Source organism: Phaethon aethereus (genome assembly GCF_964289735.1).
Source record: "Phaethon aethereus genome assembly, chromosome: 5".
NCBI classification, from domain to species: Eukaryota; Metazoa; Chordata; class Aves; order Phaethontiformes; family Phaethontidae; genus Phaethon; species Phaethon aethereus.
In genome coordinates this window covers 30,136,578-30,155,855 of record NC_138579.1, presented here as the reverse complement: position 1 = coordinate 30,155,855, position 19,278 = coordinate 30,136,578, and the positions used below count along the sequence as shown (strand labels likewise).

General features: G+C 38.6%; 1 protein-coding gene across 6 annotated transcripts in view; it reads left to right on the top strand.

The window, feature by feature from the left end:
• NPAS3 (neuronal PAS domain protein 3) overlaps positions 1-19,278 on the top strand; it is a gene marked incomplete at its 3' end in the record, with an annotated part of 626,985 nt that overhangs the window by 561,285 nt on the left and 46,422 nt on the right. For all 6 annotated transcript variants that reach the window (XM_082000663.1, XM_082000664.1, XM_082000662.1 and 3 more), the window contains one exon: positions 5,089-5,207. In XM_082000663.1, coding sequence (XP_081856789.1) covers positions 5,089-5,207 — 119 coding nt within the window. The remainder of the gene's footprint in view (positions 1-5,088; positions 5,208-19,278) is intronic.

Below are 19,278 nucleotides of genomic sequence, written 5' to 3'. Positions count from 1 at the left end.
CACCCATAACGTTAACTAAATAGTTCAGATAGTCCTTGATTTTGCAAGATTCTGAGCACACTAGCGAGACCAAGAGAGTACCTATAGAAATTGCTAGCTCTGTGCTCATCAGTTGATCTCCATGCAGGCTGCCTGTGCATAAACGTGCCTAAGTGGTTCATCTGAATAGTCCAAGAATCTTCAGCACCTTCCTAGACCAAGCTTTAGCTTCTAGTACTTGCCCATGTTCAGCCTGCAATCAGACTGAACCCACTTCAACTTAAAACTATGCATTTGCACAAGTGCTAAGTATAATTTCATAGTAACTTGCACTTACTGGAAATAAATTGTCTTAACTTGAAGCTTTTGAATTGTATTTGCTGGGCTAGTAGTTAGAAAAATCTCTTTTAGCTTTACAAAATGATAGGATTTGATCTGTATGCTACTGAGAGGGAATGACCTTGGCAACAGTGCTTTTTTGAGAGTCACTTTTCTGATTAAAAACACACTTTAAGAGGCAATAATGTGGGAAAAAACAGGACAGTCAACTACTCAAGGTTAAATTTCCCAGTCTTTTAATGCCTGGTTACAGACAATAAACTGCACAGAAGAAATAGAAACATTTACAAAGATGCATCTAGTGCAACTGAAAATGATAGATTTATATTACCTAATTATTCATCTGAACATAATGATTCTCAGTTGCCTATGCAAAGGATTGTAAGACTTTAAGAAAATGTGGAAAGAGGCTTGCAAGTTTAATGATAACATGAGAAGAGAGCTCCCTTTTTCTTACTATTTTGTACGTTCTCTTATTTTGTGTCTCTCTTAAGAGCTGTATAGCTGGTGTTTGAGAATGTCTCTTAAAAGCTGTATAGACACCTGTTTTCAAGGAAGAGAAGTGAAAACCAGGTGAAAAATTCCTGAAATGCTACCAAAGCCAGAATTTCCTGTATGTTAAACAGTAAGCTTTTTTCCCCACCAACCTGCTCAAATTCCTCGTTGGTGTGTGGTTTTCCCTCTATAGCTTTTGCTCCTCCTAAGAATGAGAAGCCTATCTTTTATCTGTTTGGCATGTGAAAATGCATTTTTCTCCTTTCAATGATTTTTAATGCATGTGAGGGAAAAAAAAAAACAAAACAGAAGTTGGTGGATATTGATTCAGGCTGCTTTGGCAACATTTTGTTATTTAATACATAAATCAAATTTGGAACTTCTTTTTTCCTGGGGGACAAATTCTTTATCTGAGTTTGAATGTGCTTGTGAATCAGACATAGGGATAGTACATGTGCTATCACTGTGTAATAGCAATTATTTGCATTGTTTTACATTGTTTTGCTGTATGGCATTAAGGCAGTCAGGCTGCACACAGATGCAGAGTACGCCTGCAGATCACTGAGAGCTGTGGACCTCGGTCCTCCAGTGACGTCCATGTTTATCAGTGCACATTCCACTAACAGCAGAACTCTTCCAGCAGGTGAAGTTAAACAGTGCGTGGCTGGTTTGTGAGGTCTGGGCCCAAAATTGTTCTGAAGGCAAAGCCCATTGAAGGATCAGAGCTGCAAGGCTTGTTCACAAGGAAATGCTTAGGAGGCGATACCTAAATAATTTTGTGGATTTGCTACTGGTTCATGCTATCTCCCCATTTGGCTCTGTGGCTCTTAGTTAACGTTTTAAAATTGATGACATTTTTGTATGAGTATAGTAGCCTCATGCCCTTTGAAATGGACAATGCATTCCTTGTGTCCAGAAATCTCATCACGCATTAGCAGCTTTGGGAGTGGAAAGAGAAGAGGTCTATTCCTGTAGTAGTATCCGCCAAAGATATTTAAGGACACACAAAGGCGAGTGCTTCCCCAACAGAGCACACAGTTATCTGTTTTGCAAAGACAATCCAGACTTACTTTTTATACTTCTGAGCCTGTCACTGTATGGTGCTTTCATTCACACGCAGTGGGCATTGACTTTTATCATATTGTTAGCGTTCTAAACTCACAGTTTCAGAGGTTTATAACTCAACAGTAGGTTTAAACTCAGTAAACTCAGCCCAGGAGCACTATTTTTCAGTGTAAAAGACATCTTTACTTACTACAGTATCAAGCAAAGCAGACCTTGCTTATTTCAGGCTTTTTTACAGGTCTTGGATTACAAATTTAAAAAAAAAAAACTCTTGAAAAAACTAATTGCTACGGAATTTCATTCTGATGTTCCTCAGATTGCTAGCTTATTTTGACATAATTTGAAAAAAAAATTTAAAAGGCTGAGTGATAGGCATTTAAAATCAACTCCTGAGAACTCATAATGGACCATTTCCATCTATTCCTGTGCAAATCTCAGTGCCGTCGATGGATGTGTTCTGTACACATCCTATTTTTCCAGTCCTACATGATAATCACCATTAGCATTGTTACAGTATCTACCATGGGTGGGTGCAACTCTGCAGATTTGTACTATCAGCTGTAATGGTTCTCTCCTGAGAGAAATTCAGAAAGCTGTTCATAAGCTCTTCTAGACTTTTAGGTAACTAATCCCATCTCACACATACGCTTTCAGGTACTTTTTGTTAAAGAAAGTCAGACACTTCAGAATACATATTTATATGACAGAGACTGTTCCAGTCGATTGGATAAATTATGTGCATTTTATAACATTCACTTACAGAGATGCATAGATTTATACCTATTACCTGTTTATAGTAACAGCAAAATAATGTTAAGTTCGTGGTATAAGGTGACATGAACCCAGAAAATGTCAATGCCAAATACACTGTACTATATGTCAGATGTTTTCTTTCATAAAACTGTGTATGAAAGAGAAATTTTAATTTCAGTTGCTTGGGAATGGTACATGTATTACAGCCTGATCATTTTTCGAGCTTGAGATATTGTGTGTTTAATTAACATTACTTCTGTGTGTTTAGGTAATTACCATTAGAACATATGAGGACATATTGTACTTACTGCCTGTGCTAGAGCATAATGTGCTGGACTACAACAACTACACTTGTTAAGCTGATTTTAGCATTTCTTCACACAGCAGGAAGCACCCATGCTGTGGTTTCTTAATGTACTCTTTAACTACTGCACTGTAGAGTACTGTGCAATAAAAATAATAATTAATTATGATCCTCATCTTAACAGTACTGCTGCTATCCTGGTGACCCTGGTTGCTGTTTCAGGGTTCCACTATCTTGTACCTTGAAACACATACCTTTTATTTCTTAGATCATATTGCTGAACAGAGCTGAATTTTTCGAGGACAGGTTTGTTGCATGGATTGTGATGGCTTCACATTTGTTCGGGTCTCCAAGGACCAGCACCAATAAATGTGAAAGAGACAACAGCAGAATGGCGTACTTTCCCATTTCCACCAGGATGAAAAAAAATACTCTAAATTAAGTCTAACCTTAAATGTATAATCTGTCCTTGGGAGCAAAAAAAAAAAAAAAAAAAGGATATAGCATCTTCAAGCTCTTGGCATCCCTTACGAGAAAAAATTGGTTCTAAGGGTCTCTGATCTTGTGTTTTAGTAAAATAGAACTGCACGGCTGACTGACAGTTCTGATCTAAAGCATTTACGTTTAAGTTTTGATCTCTCTGCTTTTGATTAAAACTAATGAGCTCATTTAATTCAAAATGGGAATCTCTGATAAGAGAAATAAGGTTGATGTGATTGGATTAGAGGGGCAAATTAAACTCTTAGAGCAGAAGTTTGTGCTTATATAGTGTATTAAAAAGCTGTTGGCGTATTATGGCGTGTTAGATGATGAGAAAAATTTCATAGTAATTCATATTTAATCAGAAGAAATGAAAGTACTAAATATAACATGGCTCTGCTTTTCCCTCGAGTGATAAAGAGCTGTACATTTAAAATGACATCCAATTCATGCTCTCTAAAACAAAAAAATCTTAAGAGAGACACTAAAGAAAGGGGCAGTGTTGTCACTTATTTCATCACAATAGAGCTGAAATGTCACAAGCACAAGACAATGTGACCACATTAAATCAAGGACGATTCAATATAATTCTGTTTTTGGGTTTCTGTTGACTGCATAACAAATGCTTTTTAAATACTTGAATACTTTCTACTAGTAGTTTGGTTGGTTCTCCAAAATGACAGCACAATAATTTCAAAATAACTTTTTTATTGAGTATTAATTACTCATTGATAGGGAAAGCTAGTTAATAATAATAATTATAATATATAGATAATATAATAATGCTTGCTTATTATAAGCTGCTCCAGAGTTTTCCCATGAACAATATTTTGGGGAGAGGTTGGTTATCAGAACTAAAAATAGTGATAATAAAGATTGTATAAAAATATATCAGTGCTGACTAGGGTTGTACCCACTATTTTATCATGGCTTATAATAGTAGCATCTATTTACTACTTTAAGTGGTTGCTGTTGAGGGAGTGAGAAGCACAGGTGGGAACTATAGTTTCAAGCAGGAAATACCTCTTCAATTGGACTACAAAGACATTTCATTAGTGACTAATTAGTCACCAATAATTAACAATGATGATGATGACAATAATAATAATAATATGTGTCATTTACTTGAGCATTTTTGCCTTCAGGCTGCTCAGTGCTTTATTGATAATAATTAACCCTCAATAATGGGGAAACCAAGGCATTGAAAACCAGCAGTGACTCACCCTAGGTATCACTGCAAGTGAGGAGTAGAGACTGGAGAATAAAAGCCTGCAGAATTTACAGCCTATTTCAGCAGACAGAATTGCTATGTCAGTGAGTCTTCGCCTTTCACAAAATACTGAAGAACTGCCCAGTTTTTAAAACAATGTCATATGCTAATAAAATAACGCCAGTCATAATGAAACTGTGCAAGAAAGAGTTAATGAGACAAATCCCTGTTAAAACTTCCATGGGAAAATAGCTTGAAAATGAGACTTACTGAGTATACATATATTTTTCAATTTTTTTTTGCTAAGTAAACATTTTCTAAACGAGGTAAATTGATTACAACACTCTTAGCACCCATCAGTCATTTATTTTTAGTGAGTTCAAGGATTGCACCTGAAAAATAGCTTAGAGGGGATGTATAAAATCTAAATTATGTGTATATGTATTTTTTTTCTATTCCCCAGTGGAATCTACAAGCCCCAGTTTACTAACCACTGACAACAGTCTAGAGCGCTCTTTTTTCATCCGAATGAAATCTACACTGACCAAGCGAGGAGTGCACATCAAATCGTCAGGATACAAGGTAAGGGTTGCACTGTAGCATGAAATATTGACATCTTTGAATTACGTTCATTCATGTTCCAGGGACACATTAATAGCCAGCGAAAGGAGCTATTTCACATTTGCATATGTCTCATTCCTTTTGTTAAAGAATCATTAATACAGAATTTCCAGCCTGAGGTTTGGCTATGGTACTACACCTCCATTAAATTGATCGTTATTACAATAAACATTGATGATAACAGCATGATAACCTTCAAAAGAACAACACTTTCAGACTAAAGATGTATTTTATCAAAGAAGGTGAGTCACAGTAACAACACTTTTCCATAGTGGAAAATTACTGCTCATTTTGTTAGACTGTTAGTTGTCTTTGGGTTATGTTTTTCCCAGGGAGGTAGGGTTTCTTCATGCAGACGGTATGCTAGAGCTATTTAATTTTGCTGCCATTCTGGCTGAAGGAAACAACAAGCCAGAACGAGTACTTTTCCACCATTTTTCTTTCATTGTCTATCTGAGGGGCATCTGCTGCTGGGGATCATATTTGCTGGATTTCAGACTCTTTTAAGATATGAAAGTCTCTTGTTCCTTATCAACAGTAATCTCATTTTTCTTCAGTCGTATATCACTCATAGTGCCTGTAGCTATCAGTGGCTTTGCAGTATACTAAAACTAGAAGGAATAGCACATTTTTAACATTGTGAACTTGTGGAATGAAATATGTCATCCATTAAGTGTTATACAAGATAAAAGAGTGGTGCAAAAAGGTAAGTCTGAGAATGTGTGTGTATTTAAAGAAGTTGCTTGTCAACGTTCATTTAAAAACTTTCAAAAGCATTTTTTTCAGTTTTCAGAAACAGATTTAGAGGAGCTTTGTAGTAAAATTCCCCAATTCACTTATCTCAAAAAATTCTCTATGAATATAACATTGAGGTAGTCTACCTGAGCAGTAGAAATCTGGTAGAAGTGTCGTCTTTGCAAGCAAATGACTGGGCGTCCTTCAGTTGGATAGTTTCTGGGACGAGATGATTGAAATAGTTGATAATGGAAGTTTAGGTCCAAATCAGTGGTTTCTTAAGGCACCACAAGTTTTGATCTGTGTACTGCTTAATTGTCAACACCTGAAAGAATGCACTCTGTACTTGGTCACGCTGACCGGTTTACAAGTCTCAGAAGGTATCAAGACCAGGAAGTGTACTGGCAGCCTCAGGAGGAGGAAGGCAAGTTAATGAATGAATGGGCAGGTCGTTGAAGTTACACTAATTTTCATGATCAGACATGGTCCATCCAGGACCATCCATCTAGACCAAAGTTAGATTGTCAGAGAACTTGCTTTGCTGGATATTTTTACTGCAACAGTAATGGAAAAAATAGAGAATTTGCCTGTGGATTTTGTATTCTGACTTCCTTTGCCAGTTGTAGGTGAGAACAAAAGGAAGACGTGTGAGTGACTTTGTCGTTCTCTCTTCTTGGGCTCCTGACAATCTAATGTTAGTCCAGCACCAGAATAGGGCAATATCTAGAATGAGCTGGCTTCACAAGGTGGGTTTTTTACTCATTACAGTACAGTTTTTGAATTCAAAGTAGACCCTTTACTCAAAAGGAAGACACAGTGAAGTCTATCATATAAGTGCAGTTTCATTTCTCTCCTAGACCTGCTGATGCCTCATGGAAACACTAAAAACCATAACTGAGATGTCACAGGTAGAGCAGAATGAATTTTGAAAGATCAGATACTATTTTGTAGCCAGCTTTTCCTAGACACAAAGAACGGATAAAAAGAAAAAGTATGATAGTCAACAAAACTGTCTGTAAATAAAACATTTGTTTTTTTCCAAATTTTTCCATGAGGCATCAGCAAGTCAGCATGAATAAAATTGCATAAACAGTGTGCAAGTTCTAGGCATGTGTAAATGTAGAGGTATAGTTCTTCTGCTTTTTGACGTTTTTGAGGATTTTGTAACTGACAGTGTTTGGCTGAATTCAGCTGTGTCCAGCCATGTGAGTTATACTTTGACAGTTTTTCAAAAGCGTGGTTATTGGCACTCTATGTTCTATGGAAAGATAATTATCCACAGCCTCGGTGAGCCCCAGAAAAATTGTGTGTTCATTTTAGGAGATGGATCACATGAATGTCTTTTAAACTGAGGGTTAAGAACTGCTTTGTTTAAACATCATTCTCAGTTGGTGTATTAGACAAGCGTAATAAAACTCAACTGCTATAGTGAATGTCATTCATACTTTTAGGAATATTACCAATTTATTCATTGATTTCTAAAAGTCCAGTGCCAGAAAAAACTTAAGGCTTCTTGAATTTGTTCAGATATATATTTTATTAAAATTAAGAGAGATCCATGAGCTTTATGGATGTATAGCTATAAGAAATTATCAAAGGGAAGAATTGTTACATAATATTGACAAGGCTCATGGGAATAGCTGGCTAAGTTCTGCGTCAGAGGTCCCTGGAAGACCTCCAGCACTTACCCAGGAAACACTATGCCAGCTGGAGTCATGTGCAGCAGAGTTCCTGCGGGAAATCCTGGTGGAGCAGGCGGACTCAGGAGCCACTGTCTCACACCTTCAGAATACAACAGAGCACTGAATTTTCCCTCTGCAAAAAGCAAGGGCTCCTGGCCAACAGCTTCCCTTGCGCTTTTGTGTCACTGTGGGTGGGTAACCCTCCTGAATCAGCATACAAACATTCATCAGGAGCAGTGTGCTGGGAATTTATGCGAGTCAGGTTTTAGGTCTGTAAAAGGTACTCAGCTCCCCATGGACTCAGTCCTCCAGCAGTGATAAAATTTTTCATCTTTGTGAAGTGGTTGTGTCTTTTTCCAAACTTACTGAGCTCAGAACCACATCTCCGTATTTTCCCTGCTTTGCGGACTGCTGATGAATGGTTTCTTTAGATAGCAAATGATTGAGGTGGTCCACAAGATGCTTAGCCAATTTTCAGAATGAGTGATCCCTGCCTCAGGAAAATCACATAAAATTGAAAACAGTCAGAGAATGAGATTGATTAATCATTTGGGTTGATCTAGTCGGGACTAATTTTCTTTCAAAAGAAATGTTGGAACAAAACCCACACTCAGAGACTTACACATATGTAGATCTCAGACCCTATTCCAGACCGTTCTGACGTGAGATGAGCCATGTTTATAGACCCTTCCTGGACTGATTTAATTAGCCCTGAATTATGTGTAAAGATGGAGGTAATGGCCTTTTTTCCCATGAATTATATTACCTTAAAAGTCTGAAATGGGAACGTGGTTACATGATTAATCCTACCTCTCTCCCTCCCTTTCATTGTTTCCCAGCAGCCTCCTTGAATCCAATTTTCCCTATTCATAATATTCTTAGGCTCAGGGCTTATAGGATAAGAGTTTATATACAGTACTAGGGAACTATTCAGTTTTCAGTGAGTAAATCTACAATCTTAAAAAAAAAAAGTCAAATAAAATGTAATCAGATGATAAAAAAACATTGAAAACAAATAAAAAAAAAATTCTATTTACTGCAAAACTCAGAATGTATTACCATCACAGCTGTTGTCTAAGATACATGATGCAAAGACTTACTGTTTTTCTCTGCTGAAAATGTATCACATCTTCCTTTTTAAAATTTTTTTCATCAGTAAGGACAGTTTTGTATTTCATTTGGATTTTTACTGTCTCCATTTGATCTCCTTTTCCATTTGATCTCCTCCATTTGAGCGTCACAATTCTGTCCACTTAACAGGTTTCCCACCTTCAATGTTTCTATTGTCCTACCTTCTCAGACATGTCAAAGCTAATTTTAATTGAAAACTACTATCACAGAATCATTAAGGTTGGAAAGGACCTTGGAGATCATCAAGTTCAATCGTTAACCCAACACCACCATGCCCCCTAAACCATGTCCCAAAGCACCACATCCACACGTTTCTTGAATACTTCCAGTGACGGTGACTCTACCACCTCCCTGGGCAGCCTGTTCCAATGCTTGACCCCTCTCTCCATAAAGAAAGTTTTCCTGATATCTAGTCTAAACCTCCCCTGGTGCAACTTGAGGCCACTTCATCTTATCCTATCACTAGTTACTTGGGAGAAGAGACCAACACCCACCTCACCACAGCCCCCTTTCAGGTGGTTGTAGAGAGCGATAAGGTCTCCCCTCAGCCTCCTCTTCTCCAGACTAAACAACCCCACTTCCCTCAGCCACTCCCCATAAGACTTGTGCTCCAGACCCCTCACCAGCTTCGTTGCCCTTCTCTGGACACGCTCAAGCACCTCAATGTCCTTCCTGTAGTGAGGGACCCAAAACTGAACACAGGAGTCGAGGTGTGGCCTCACCAGTGCCAAGTACGGGGGCACAATCACTTCCCTACTCCTGCTGGCCACACTATTTCTGATACAGGCCAGGATGCTGTTGGCCTTCTTGCCCACCTGGGCACACTGCTGGCTCATGTTCATCCGGCTGTCAACCAGCACCCCCAGATCCTCTTCCGCTGGGCAGCTCTCCAGCCACTCCTCCCCAAGCCTGTAGCATTGCATGGGGTTGTTGTGACCCAAGTGCAGGACCCGGCACTTGGTCTTATTAAACCTCATACAGGTGACCTCTGCCCATCGATCCAGCCTGTCCAGATCCCTCTGCAGAGCCCTCCTACTCTCCAGCAGATCAACACTCCCACCCAACTTGGTGTCATCTGCAAAATTACTGAGGGAGCACTCGATCCCCTCATCCAGGTCATCTATAAAGATATTGAACAAGACCAGCCCCAGGACCGAGCCCTGGGGAACACCGCTTGTGACTGGCCGCCAGCTGGATTTAACGCCATTCACCACAACCCTCTGAGCTTGGCCATCTGAGCCAGTTCTTTACCCAGCGAAGAGTACCCCTGTCTAAGCCACGAGCCGCCAGTTTCTCTGGGAGGATGCTGTAGGAGACGCTGTCAAAGGCTTTACTAAAGTCCAGGTAGACAACATCCACAGCCTTTCCCTCATCCACTAGGTGGGTCACCTGGTCATAGAAGGCAATCATGTTGGTCAAGCAGGACCTGCCCTTCATGAACCCATGCTGAGCACCCTCAGGATGAACCGCTCCATGATCTTCCCCAGCATGGAGGTCAGGCTGACAGGCCTGTAGTTCCCGGGATCCTCCTTCTGGCCTTTCTTGTAGATGGGCGTCACGCTGGCAAGCCTCCAGTTGTCTGGGACCTCCCCTGTGAACCAGGACTGCTGATAAACGATGGAGAGTGTCTTGGCAAGCTCCTCTGCCAGCTCCCTCAGTATTCTTGGGTGGATCCCATCAGGCCCCATAGACTTGTGGGTATCCAGGTGGCTTAACAGGTCCTTAACTGCTTCCTCCTGGATTATGGGGAGTTTATTCTGCTCTCCATCCCCGTCTTCCAGCTCAGGGGGCTGAATACCCTGTGGATACCTGGTCTGGCTATTAAAGACTGAGGCAAAGAAGGCATTAAGTACCTCAGCTTTTTCCTCATCCTTGGTGACAATGTTTCCCACCATATCCAGTAAGGAACAGAGATCTTTCTTGGCTCTCTTTTTGTTGTTAATATATTTGTAGAAGCATTTTTTGTTATCCTTTATGACTGTGGCCAGATTGACCTCTAGCTGGGCTTTTGCCTTTCTAATTTTGTCTCTGCTTGACCTAACGAGATCCTTGTACTCTTCTTGAGTTGCCAGGAGTACTCTGGAGTACAAGTACTCTTTGCTCAAGTCCAGTGATACATTTCCTACTACCTTGTAGTATCTTGTTATTGTTTTGTCACATTTACTTTCATGTCAGATTGTGCTAAGATTTTCTTTTTTAAAACCTTTAGGGCCTTATACTGCTCTCTGGAACACAGCATAATTAATGGAATGAAGTAGTCAAAGCATCGAACATCATCAGAGCCGGTAGTTGCCAGTAGTTTCCAGTTCGTCATCTCATCAGATGTGTTAGTATGTATTCATACGTATTCCTCCACTGCTTTATGGAGTAGCCCTCTCGCGGCAAGCTATTACAGAGGTGGATAAGCAAACGTGAGGAGGTTCCCTTGTACTTTTACTGTCACTGTGGCAATCTTTGAATTTGGTATAACCAACATCCGTTGCCTCTCCATCTCCCAAGCAGCTGGCAATCAACCTTCTTGGCAATCCATCAGCAGAGTTAAGGGCATCTTAAAAATCCTTCAGGCTGTACCTTCCTACTTGGAGCAGTACTTTCTATCTGCTGTGCTACCTAGATGCCTGCTGTGGCTAATTCAGTGTCAACAAGAAACGGTCTCCATGTCATTAAAACATAAAAGTCATTGGGGTCACAAGGAAATGAGTCTAGCGCAGACTCTTCAGTAACTGGAAGTAAATATAACAGCTGTCATGCACTCAGCAAGATCTTACTTGCAACCTTAGACTTTTGAGCCTGTATTATTGAGAAAATAAATATTTGCTAGGTTACTCGGATACTTGTGCCTGGAAGTGAGGCCTTGGTGTCTTTGAAGAGTGCCTTGGGGCTATAGAAAAGCACATACACAGTCTCTGGAGATTAATGAAATGGACTTTGTTTCAGCTATTTGTATATGACTTTCAGGAGTTCTGAAGTCCTTTAGTATGTCACAGAAATGTTAGCTCTGGATAGAAGTGTAAGCCCTGCATTGCTGCTTCACAGTATCACAGTATCAATGCGAAGCGCAGGTATTCACACCTGTTTTTCTCTCTATTCTTCTCTGTATTCTTCATGTGCAAGAGAATTGTGGAAAGTAAGCAAGCTTAAACAAACTGACCAAATTGCAACGAAGGGAGCAAAGTTATCTTCATTATTTATTAAATCACAGAGGACTGTTAAACCTAACAGCATGATCTGAAGTACCAGTGGACATACTGCATAAAACCAAGAAAATTGCTATATAAAAACTTGTTTTAGCAAGTTTAGTTTAGAAATGTCAATGTTTTTTGCTGCGCATCTAATGTCTTCATTTAAGTAATGGAGGATTCAATTCGGTTAGCTATGCCTCATACATCAGTTGCTGTATATCAAAATATTTTAAATGATATTTAAAAGTCCATAAAAGTGTTTTCACAGATTAGTCTTTGTAGTCTACATGAATTCATCTGTTTGTTTTGTGCGAGGCATCTTTCTACTTGTTTAAACTTGAACATTTTCTGAGGTTGTTCTCTCAGATTTTGCATTTAAAATCATAAAGTTAGAATTCTTTGAATGCCAATTTTGAAGATGGAAATCTAAATTTCTTGTTGAAATTTTATGTCCATCACAGTTCTGTTATCAGCCTTTTTCCACGCTAATCCTGCCTTTATTCACAATTTAAAATGAGTATTTTTAATTATTTCTTTTTTTAGAAGAACTTGAAGAGTTGGGCAAGATTTGTAAATCTCAGTTGTGCACTTGAATTAAGTGCAGGTTTTGCCAGAATTTAGTTTCATTAATCCAAGAGGGCAAGAGAGCCAACTCTGTTAGAGAGACAAAATTATGCCATTGCACTTGCTTTGTGATACCATTCTCTTGAATCAATCCAAAAATGGAATTATTGTTTCCCATCTAAGTGAAAGATTCACCTGGGATTCAGAAACAAGATGTCCCTATTCCAAAATCACTTTAAGGACCCAATATATCATGGGCTGATTAAGAACACAGAAGAAAACCACCTTCCAGTTCAGGGGAACAGGAAGGAGGAAGAAAGAGAAGGCAGCTGTTTTTTGCATAATAGTCTAATGATTAGTACATTTCTCGGATGTGGGCCATATTAGAGTCAGATTTAATTCCCTTGTCAGCCTGAGGGAATTCACAGATCCCACTTTCTAGCTTGGCCTAAATTCTTTTCTCCTCTTCTAATATTTTTCCCCCTTGAAATCTTTTCTGTCAAGTATTCTACTCTGTCCCAGAAAGGTATCCTGACCTTTCTCTGTAGGAAGAAAGAAAACTGCAGAATTTAGTATTTCATCACATGGCTACTACCACACCTCCTTAATTGAGTGAAGAAGGAATAAGAAACCAACATCAGGAAGCATTATGTGAAGAGTTTTCTAAATGTCAGCACATACATTCCCCAGACTTTTCAGCACTGGGAAGACTTAAAGGTAATTTGTCAGAGAGAAAGAACTGATCGAGAATTCACCCATGTAAATCGATGACCTTTTAGTCAAAAGGAAGTCTCTTAGCTAGTAAAGATGCAGCATTACTTATAAAAGAACAAAATACTAATCGGCCAATCTGAGTCATATGAAGTATCTACTTGTAGATATAAAGATACGGTTCAAGAAAAAATGGTCTGCAACAGGATTAAGAAGACTAGAGTTCATTGTATCCCTTGCTATAGAGCTGTGAGATTCTATTAGGAGAGCTGTCTGGAAAAGCTTGGTTCACACTCAACATCTAAATACATTAACCAATTTTTTGAAAGTGTTCAGCAGCTACTAACTCCACCTTCTCAAAAAACATTTTCAGGGCTGAGTGGGAATTTAAACAGGATTTGTAGCACTGTTCTACCATCTGGAGACATGAATATATGACTGGTAGGCAGTCCTTATTGCAGTAGCACTGATGAAACTAACCAGTTAGTATTATATAAAAGGCCTTTTTAATGGTAGTCATCTTTGAAAGAAAGATTCAAGCTTTGATCATTCTTCATGATGACTGCAGCTTAGTATTCCTGACACCTGTATCAGGATGTGTTTCTCCTCAAATATTGTCTTAAATGTACATATGGCCTCAGAGTTGTGATTTTATTGCAGTGTGTTGCAAACTGTGTAAGTGTGAAATCACAAACTGGATTCTGAAAGGGAAGGAAACATAAAAATGAGCAAACAGAGATTACTTTCTGGGAGGTGTTCAATTTTCATAAATTATGTTATCAAAAATTGAGTGATATAAAAAGATAATATTATGACCAAATTAGCAGCAATTGCCTTTGATTCTGATCTTTAGGCAGTATAATTCTGAAGCTACCTTTCTTAAAAGTCAGTGGATATAACAGTGAAGGAAAACCACGAGATCAAGATTTACTCTGATACACAATAAAACATTCAAAATGGACAGAGATCTGTTCCAAGCCAAATCTGGTGTTTTTTCAAGAACCAAGTTTTATTGAGCCATAGAGATACAAGACGTTTGTTGCATTTTCATAAGCAGCGCTGATTATCTCGATGTGTGAACTAATAGTGCAGTGTGAGATCCACTGCAGTGTTAATAGAGATCAGTGAGTAGGATGAGAGCAATGAGATCTCACCAGAGTAGGAACCAGAAAATACCTCCTATTACATGCTGGGAGAAAGGTATCGTGCTCCTGGGTGGGAATGCCCGATGAAAAAGAGAGGTCTTCAGTCCACAGAGTTTTCTTAAAGTTACCCACCAAGTTGTCTGCCACTGCTTATTGTTAAAGACTGGGAATATGCCTTACGTAGAAGAAAACCACACAGTGCTCTGTGAAGAGTCACCAGCCAGAATTTGCTCCAGGACAGACGGATGCTGCTGCCAGCATCTCTGCTCCACTTGGCTGTTTTGTAGCTGCTGCCAGTGGATATTTTGGCCCACCTCCTTTTCATAATGTAAACATTGTATTAGATGTGCAAATGCAGTCACTAATAGCTCTTTACCACTTCCAAGAGTTCAAAGGTTTTGTCCACAGTATGCTTAGAAGAGACAATAAGCTGATACATTGAAAAAATGTAACTAATACTAAGCTAATGTAGATGAGTCCATCTTCCTGCTCTTCAGCAGATACTTGCAGAAGCAGTATCATCTTTCCCCTGGTAAAACTTTATTGAGTGTGAAACGGTCAATAAAATTCAGAACTAGGACGAAACTGAATGGAAGGTTCTTAAACTTGCATTTCAGTGAATTTTGCATTTAAGAAAATTTGTTTCTCGTTGCACATTGTCTTAATCTGGTAACATGAGATCAGTAGCTGTTGACTAGGAAATACAAGTCTTGAATTCATAGTCATAAGGGTATAATCCTAACATCTTATGCAAACACGTACGTGTATTTAGCTTTTGTAGAACAATTATGAGTTAACTAGAGCGAGAAGACCATATTTTTGCAAGAGAGTATTTTTCACTGTTGCCTCTGGAAGTAAATATTTTCTTGAAGAATTGCATGAAGATTCTAAACGAGAATATCTTCTAGTAATACAGCTGTTCCACAAACGTGGAACCTACGCTCAGACATTACTTTCATTACACTGTGATCTGTCACAGGCTGTACTAGTGGGCAAGTAGAAGTTCCTTTTGAATGTAACGTTCATGTGTAAGTAACACAGGCACCAGGAAAAAGCATAGTTGTTGCACCTGTCTCCACATTCACTCCACAAAGGAAAGGCCACCATGCATGTTCCCTTGAATAGCTAAGGTCGTACAGCACATTTTACATACCAGCTACACAAGTTGGGTCTCATTAATAAATTTTTACAATCACATGTTCTTTGAAATTTAAAAAACAGGAGAGAAAATCTCTTTGACAAACAGCTGCAGATATTTAAAATGCTATTTAAATATTGTCATTATGAATTGCTTCCTTGTAATTTTTCCTTCATCATTAATTACTTTATTCAATACATGCTGAAATGTAGCTGCCCACAATTTTTAAGGATCGGGCTGTTTCTTTGTCCTGTTAAACCCGAATCCTTTTAAAAGTTCCTTTTTTTCCTGCTCCCTACCCTGCACATCTCCCTTAGTGATATAATACCTGCATTAATTTATTTGCATTGTGCAACAGTGAGATAAACACTGAATTATTATTCCACCTCATCATGAACTTGGAAAGGAATCCTCTCATTTGTTTTTTAACCCATAATTCCCACATGGTTTTTAAACTTTCTTTTAGTTTTTCTTCAGGTTCTTACCTGTGCGAAGCATTATGTTTTATTGGCTTTTTCCTGTTGTTTATAATGTCATTTATATTAATGAATGTACTTCTGCAACACTCTGAGGCTGGAAAGTGCTGACATACCAAGAGATCAAGTAACTTGCCAAAGATAACAATGGCTGTTTGTGTCAGAGCCAACTGTGATTACATGCCGTACTTCACCCTCAGCCTTTCTTCCTAGCGCATTAATATTGTCAAATCATCTCTGTGTTCCAGCACATCACACTTCATTTTCTCAGACTGGTACTTCTTTTGTTTTGATGGTTGCCCTGAATAGGCAAAATGAGACGCCAAATCAAAAAGTACTCAGATCAGATAGTGTGAAGTTTAGCAGAACCTTCAGAGAAAACCCGGAAAAAGATGAGCTCCTGCTCTCAACTGGGCTTTCACTGGCTGTAGAAGAGCTACTCCAAAATCCTTTTCCTCAGAAAGAAAAGGAAGCAATGTACCAGCAGAAAAACACATTTTCCTGCCCCTTGGGTTTAGCCCAGGGGAGCTCCCCGAGGCTGCTGTTCCTGACACCTTGTTGTGGGAGAAGAGCAGGGCTGGTGGCATCCACCTTATTGCCTGGCAGCTGGCTTGGCTCCTTTGCAAACTTTGCCTTTCTTATTTCAAAACAAACTTTGTAGAGACCTTTTTTTTCAATTTGATTAATGTTTTTTTCATATCCACCATAGATTTCTCCACCCTAAAGACCTGCAAGCTTTATCAACTAGTGTGAAGCAATACATGTTAATAAGTCTATGTAAAAATGGTAGGGAATCATTATGCACTGTAGCTCTTTATATTTGGACCAAAGTGAAAGTATTAGCAAAATCAAAATGTCCCATGCGCTCACACAGATAGTACCACTTTGCAGCTGCTCTTCACTGACTTTCTACATGGATAGGTGGTTGTATAAGGTCCAAGGCCCATCATTTACTCAAAAGCGCAATTTTTTAGTATAATTTGCTGTCATATGAAGCAAGGTTGCTCTGTACCTGCTCATGTGACAGAATGGGAGGCCAAAGGCACAGAGCATTTCAGTGGTGTGTCCATCACCAGTATGCCATACCCGAAGCCAGTAGTCAAACATGGACCATCGCATGAGGCTTTCATTCCCTGTAGCTGTCGACTTAACCTGGTGCAATGACTTCTGGATAGTGATCTGGACACTGATTTGCTGTTTTTACTTTCTAGAACAGAAAATTGATCGTGAGTGTTTCGGGCTATGTTTCCCAGCAAGAATTCCTATAGTTTAAGTGTCCTTTTTCTCTGTTGTCCAGACTACGTATACACAACTATGTAACCAAATAAGCCATTATGCTTCTCTTTCTAAATGTTTAAGCATGCCTCTTGATTTGTCTGCTTAGTGCGCTGATACTAGCTGAAGAATGGCGTTTGGTTGAGCCCATCTGCTTTACCCTATGGAGAAGGCAGGATATAGATGTTTGGTGGGAAGAGTTTCAGTTTCTCCTTTTTACAGCATCATTAGGAAACCATCGTTCTAATAATAATAATTCCCATTTGACATCATGGAGGTAAAAAGAAATCACTGCTGACATCAAAAATGAGGTGATATTTCAGCAGTATTATTTCACTGAAGATAAAATGGAAGTCTTTATTACTCCCAATGCTTTTAAAGAAAGCTGAGCAAGGCTTATACTGACCCTGGAGCTTATACACCTTAATGCATCTATAACCAGTATGAAATAAGAAATTCTAATTGTTACCTCTATATTTTTTGGCTCTCCCTCCTTAGAACCAAGAATTTTGTGTTTGCTTAAAGGAAAATAATCAGTATCTGAGTATAAGCTTGGGAGAGCACAATTATCTTAATTTTCTCCATTACTTAAAATTCATACCAAAGACCCCAAACAAATGAAAACACTAAGTGATTTACAAGAAGTGGTAATTTTCTTACAAAGTTCATATTGGAGCCTTTACTGGGAATCCATACAGATTGCATGAAGAGACCTGAGCTCTGAAGAGGTTACCCTGAAGAGGATTACAAGTTTTATTTCACTTTTTATGGATAGGTATTTTATTCTCTCTGAACTTCTTGTGCACATTGCTGTGTGAATTGCTTGCCATTAAAAGGACACAGCCAAGGTCTGTTTCATCAGTTGTAAACAATGTGTTTTCCACTTTTGTTTGTGATAGCACATTAGAAGCTCCCATTCCCCTTTCCTTTGTACAGACATACTCCATTATAATTCTAGTCTTTGTGTATTTTTCCATCCTAAACCAAACAATATAGCACTTTAGTGACTCTATCCAAATATACTTGGAAAAGAGTACACTGCCAAAACTGCCTACGTTTGGCAACATTGCCTAAATTTGAGATCTATTCTTGGTCTACTGCTGTTCTTTTTTTTTATTATTATTTTTAATTTGGGGGACATATAAGGAGTAATACAGACTGCAAACAATTAGAGCAAAAGGATGCAAGTTTGGTGCCTTTAAAATTTACAGTATTGCTCTAATTAAAAGAAAGTTCAAAAATACGGATTCTTCCCATGGCTTCACTTTACAGAATTGGTCACATACTTGCATGTAGTGTCTCCTCGGTATAACAAGAAGAGCCTGATCAAAATGTTTCATGGTCTTTTCACAACAAAACTTAAGAAACTTTTGCAATTAAATATGTGGTGGGATCATCACGTTATTGTGTTCCAGGCAAATACGTTTATAACAGAGCAGTCACAGCTCATCTGCTGTGGAGTTACTGCTTCGCAGTTATTCTCAAAAATAAGATCTCAATTCTTACAGGCATGCAAATATTTAAGTTATAAGCCTTTTAAAAACCAAAATTGGTAGTTACCAGTTACAGTGAAATGTTTAAAACTGAAATGAATTCTGCACTTCCAATGTAAACGGGTCCCATTCTATTTAGAAATACTTGGCATTTTCCCCAAGAATTTGTGCATGCATGAACTGAATGCTTAATTTTATTTCATGTGAATTCAATGAGCCCTTTCTCTTTTGACATATTTTGGAAGGTCCAGGCATATTTTTTTCTCTGCAATATTAGATAAACATTTCTCTTCTTGGAAATCATTACCTTATTAGCCTTTTAATTTGTTTCTCCTTGCTGTCAAGGGCTCAGAAATGTACATTTTTTTCCTAACTGTTCTTTAAGTTCTTGTGATCCTTCACATTGTTGTATTGTTACAAAGACTATGTTGGTTAGGTCAGTCCACCACTAGACATAGCACTGTGTTTAAGAGACACCTAAATGCAGAGCCCTGTTTTAA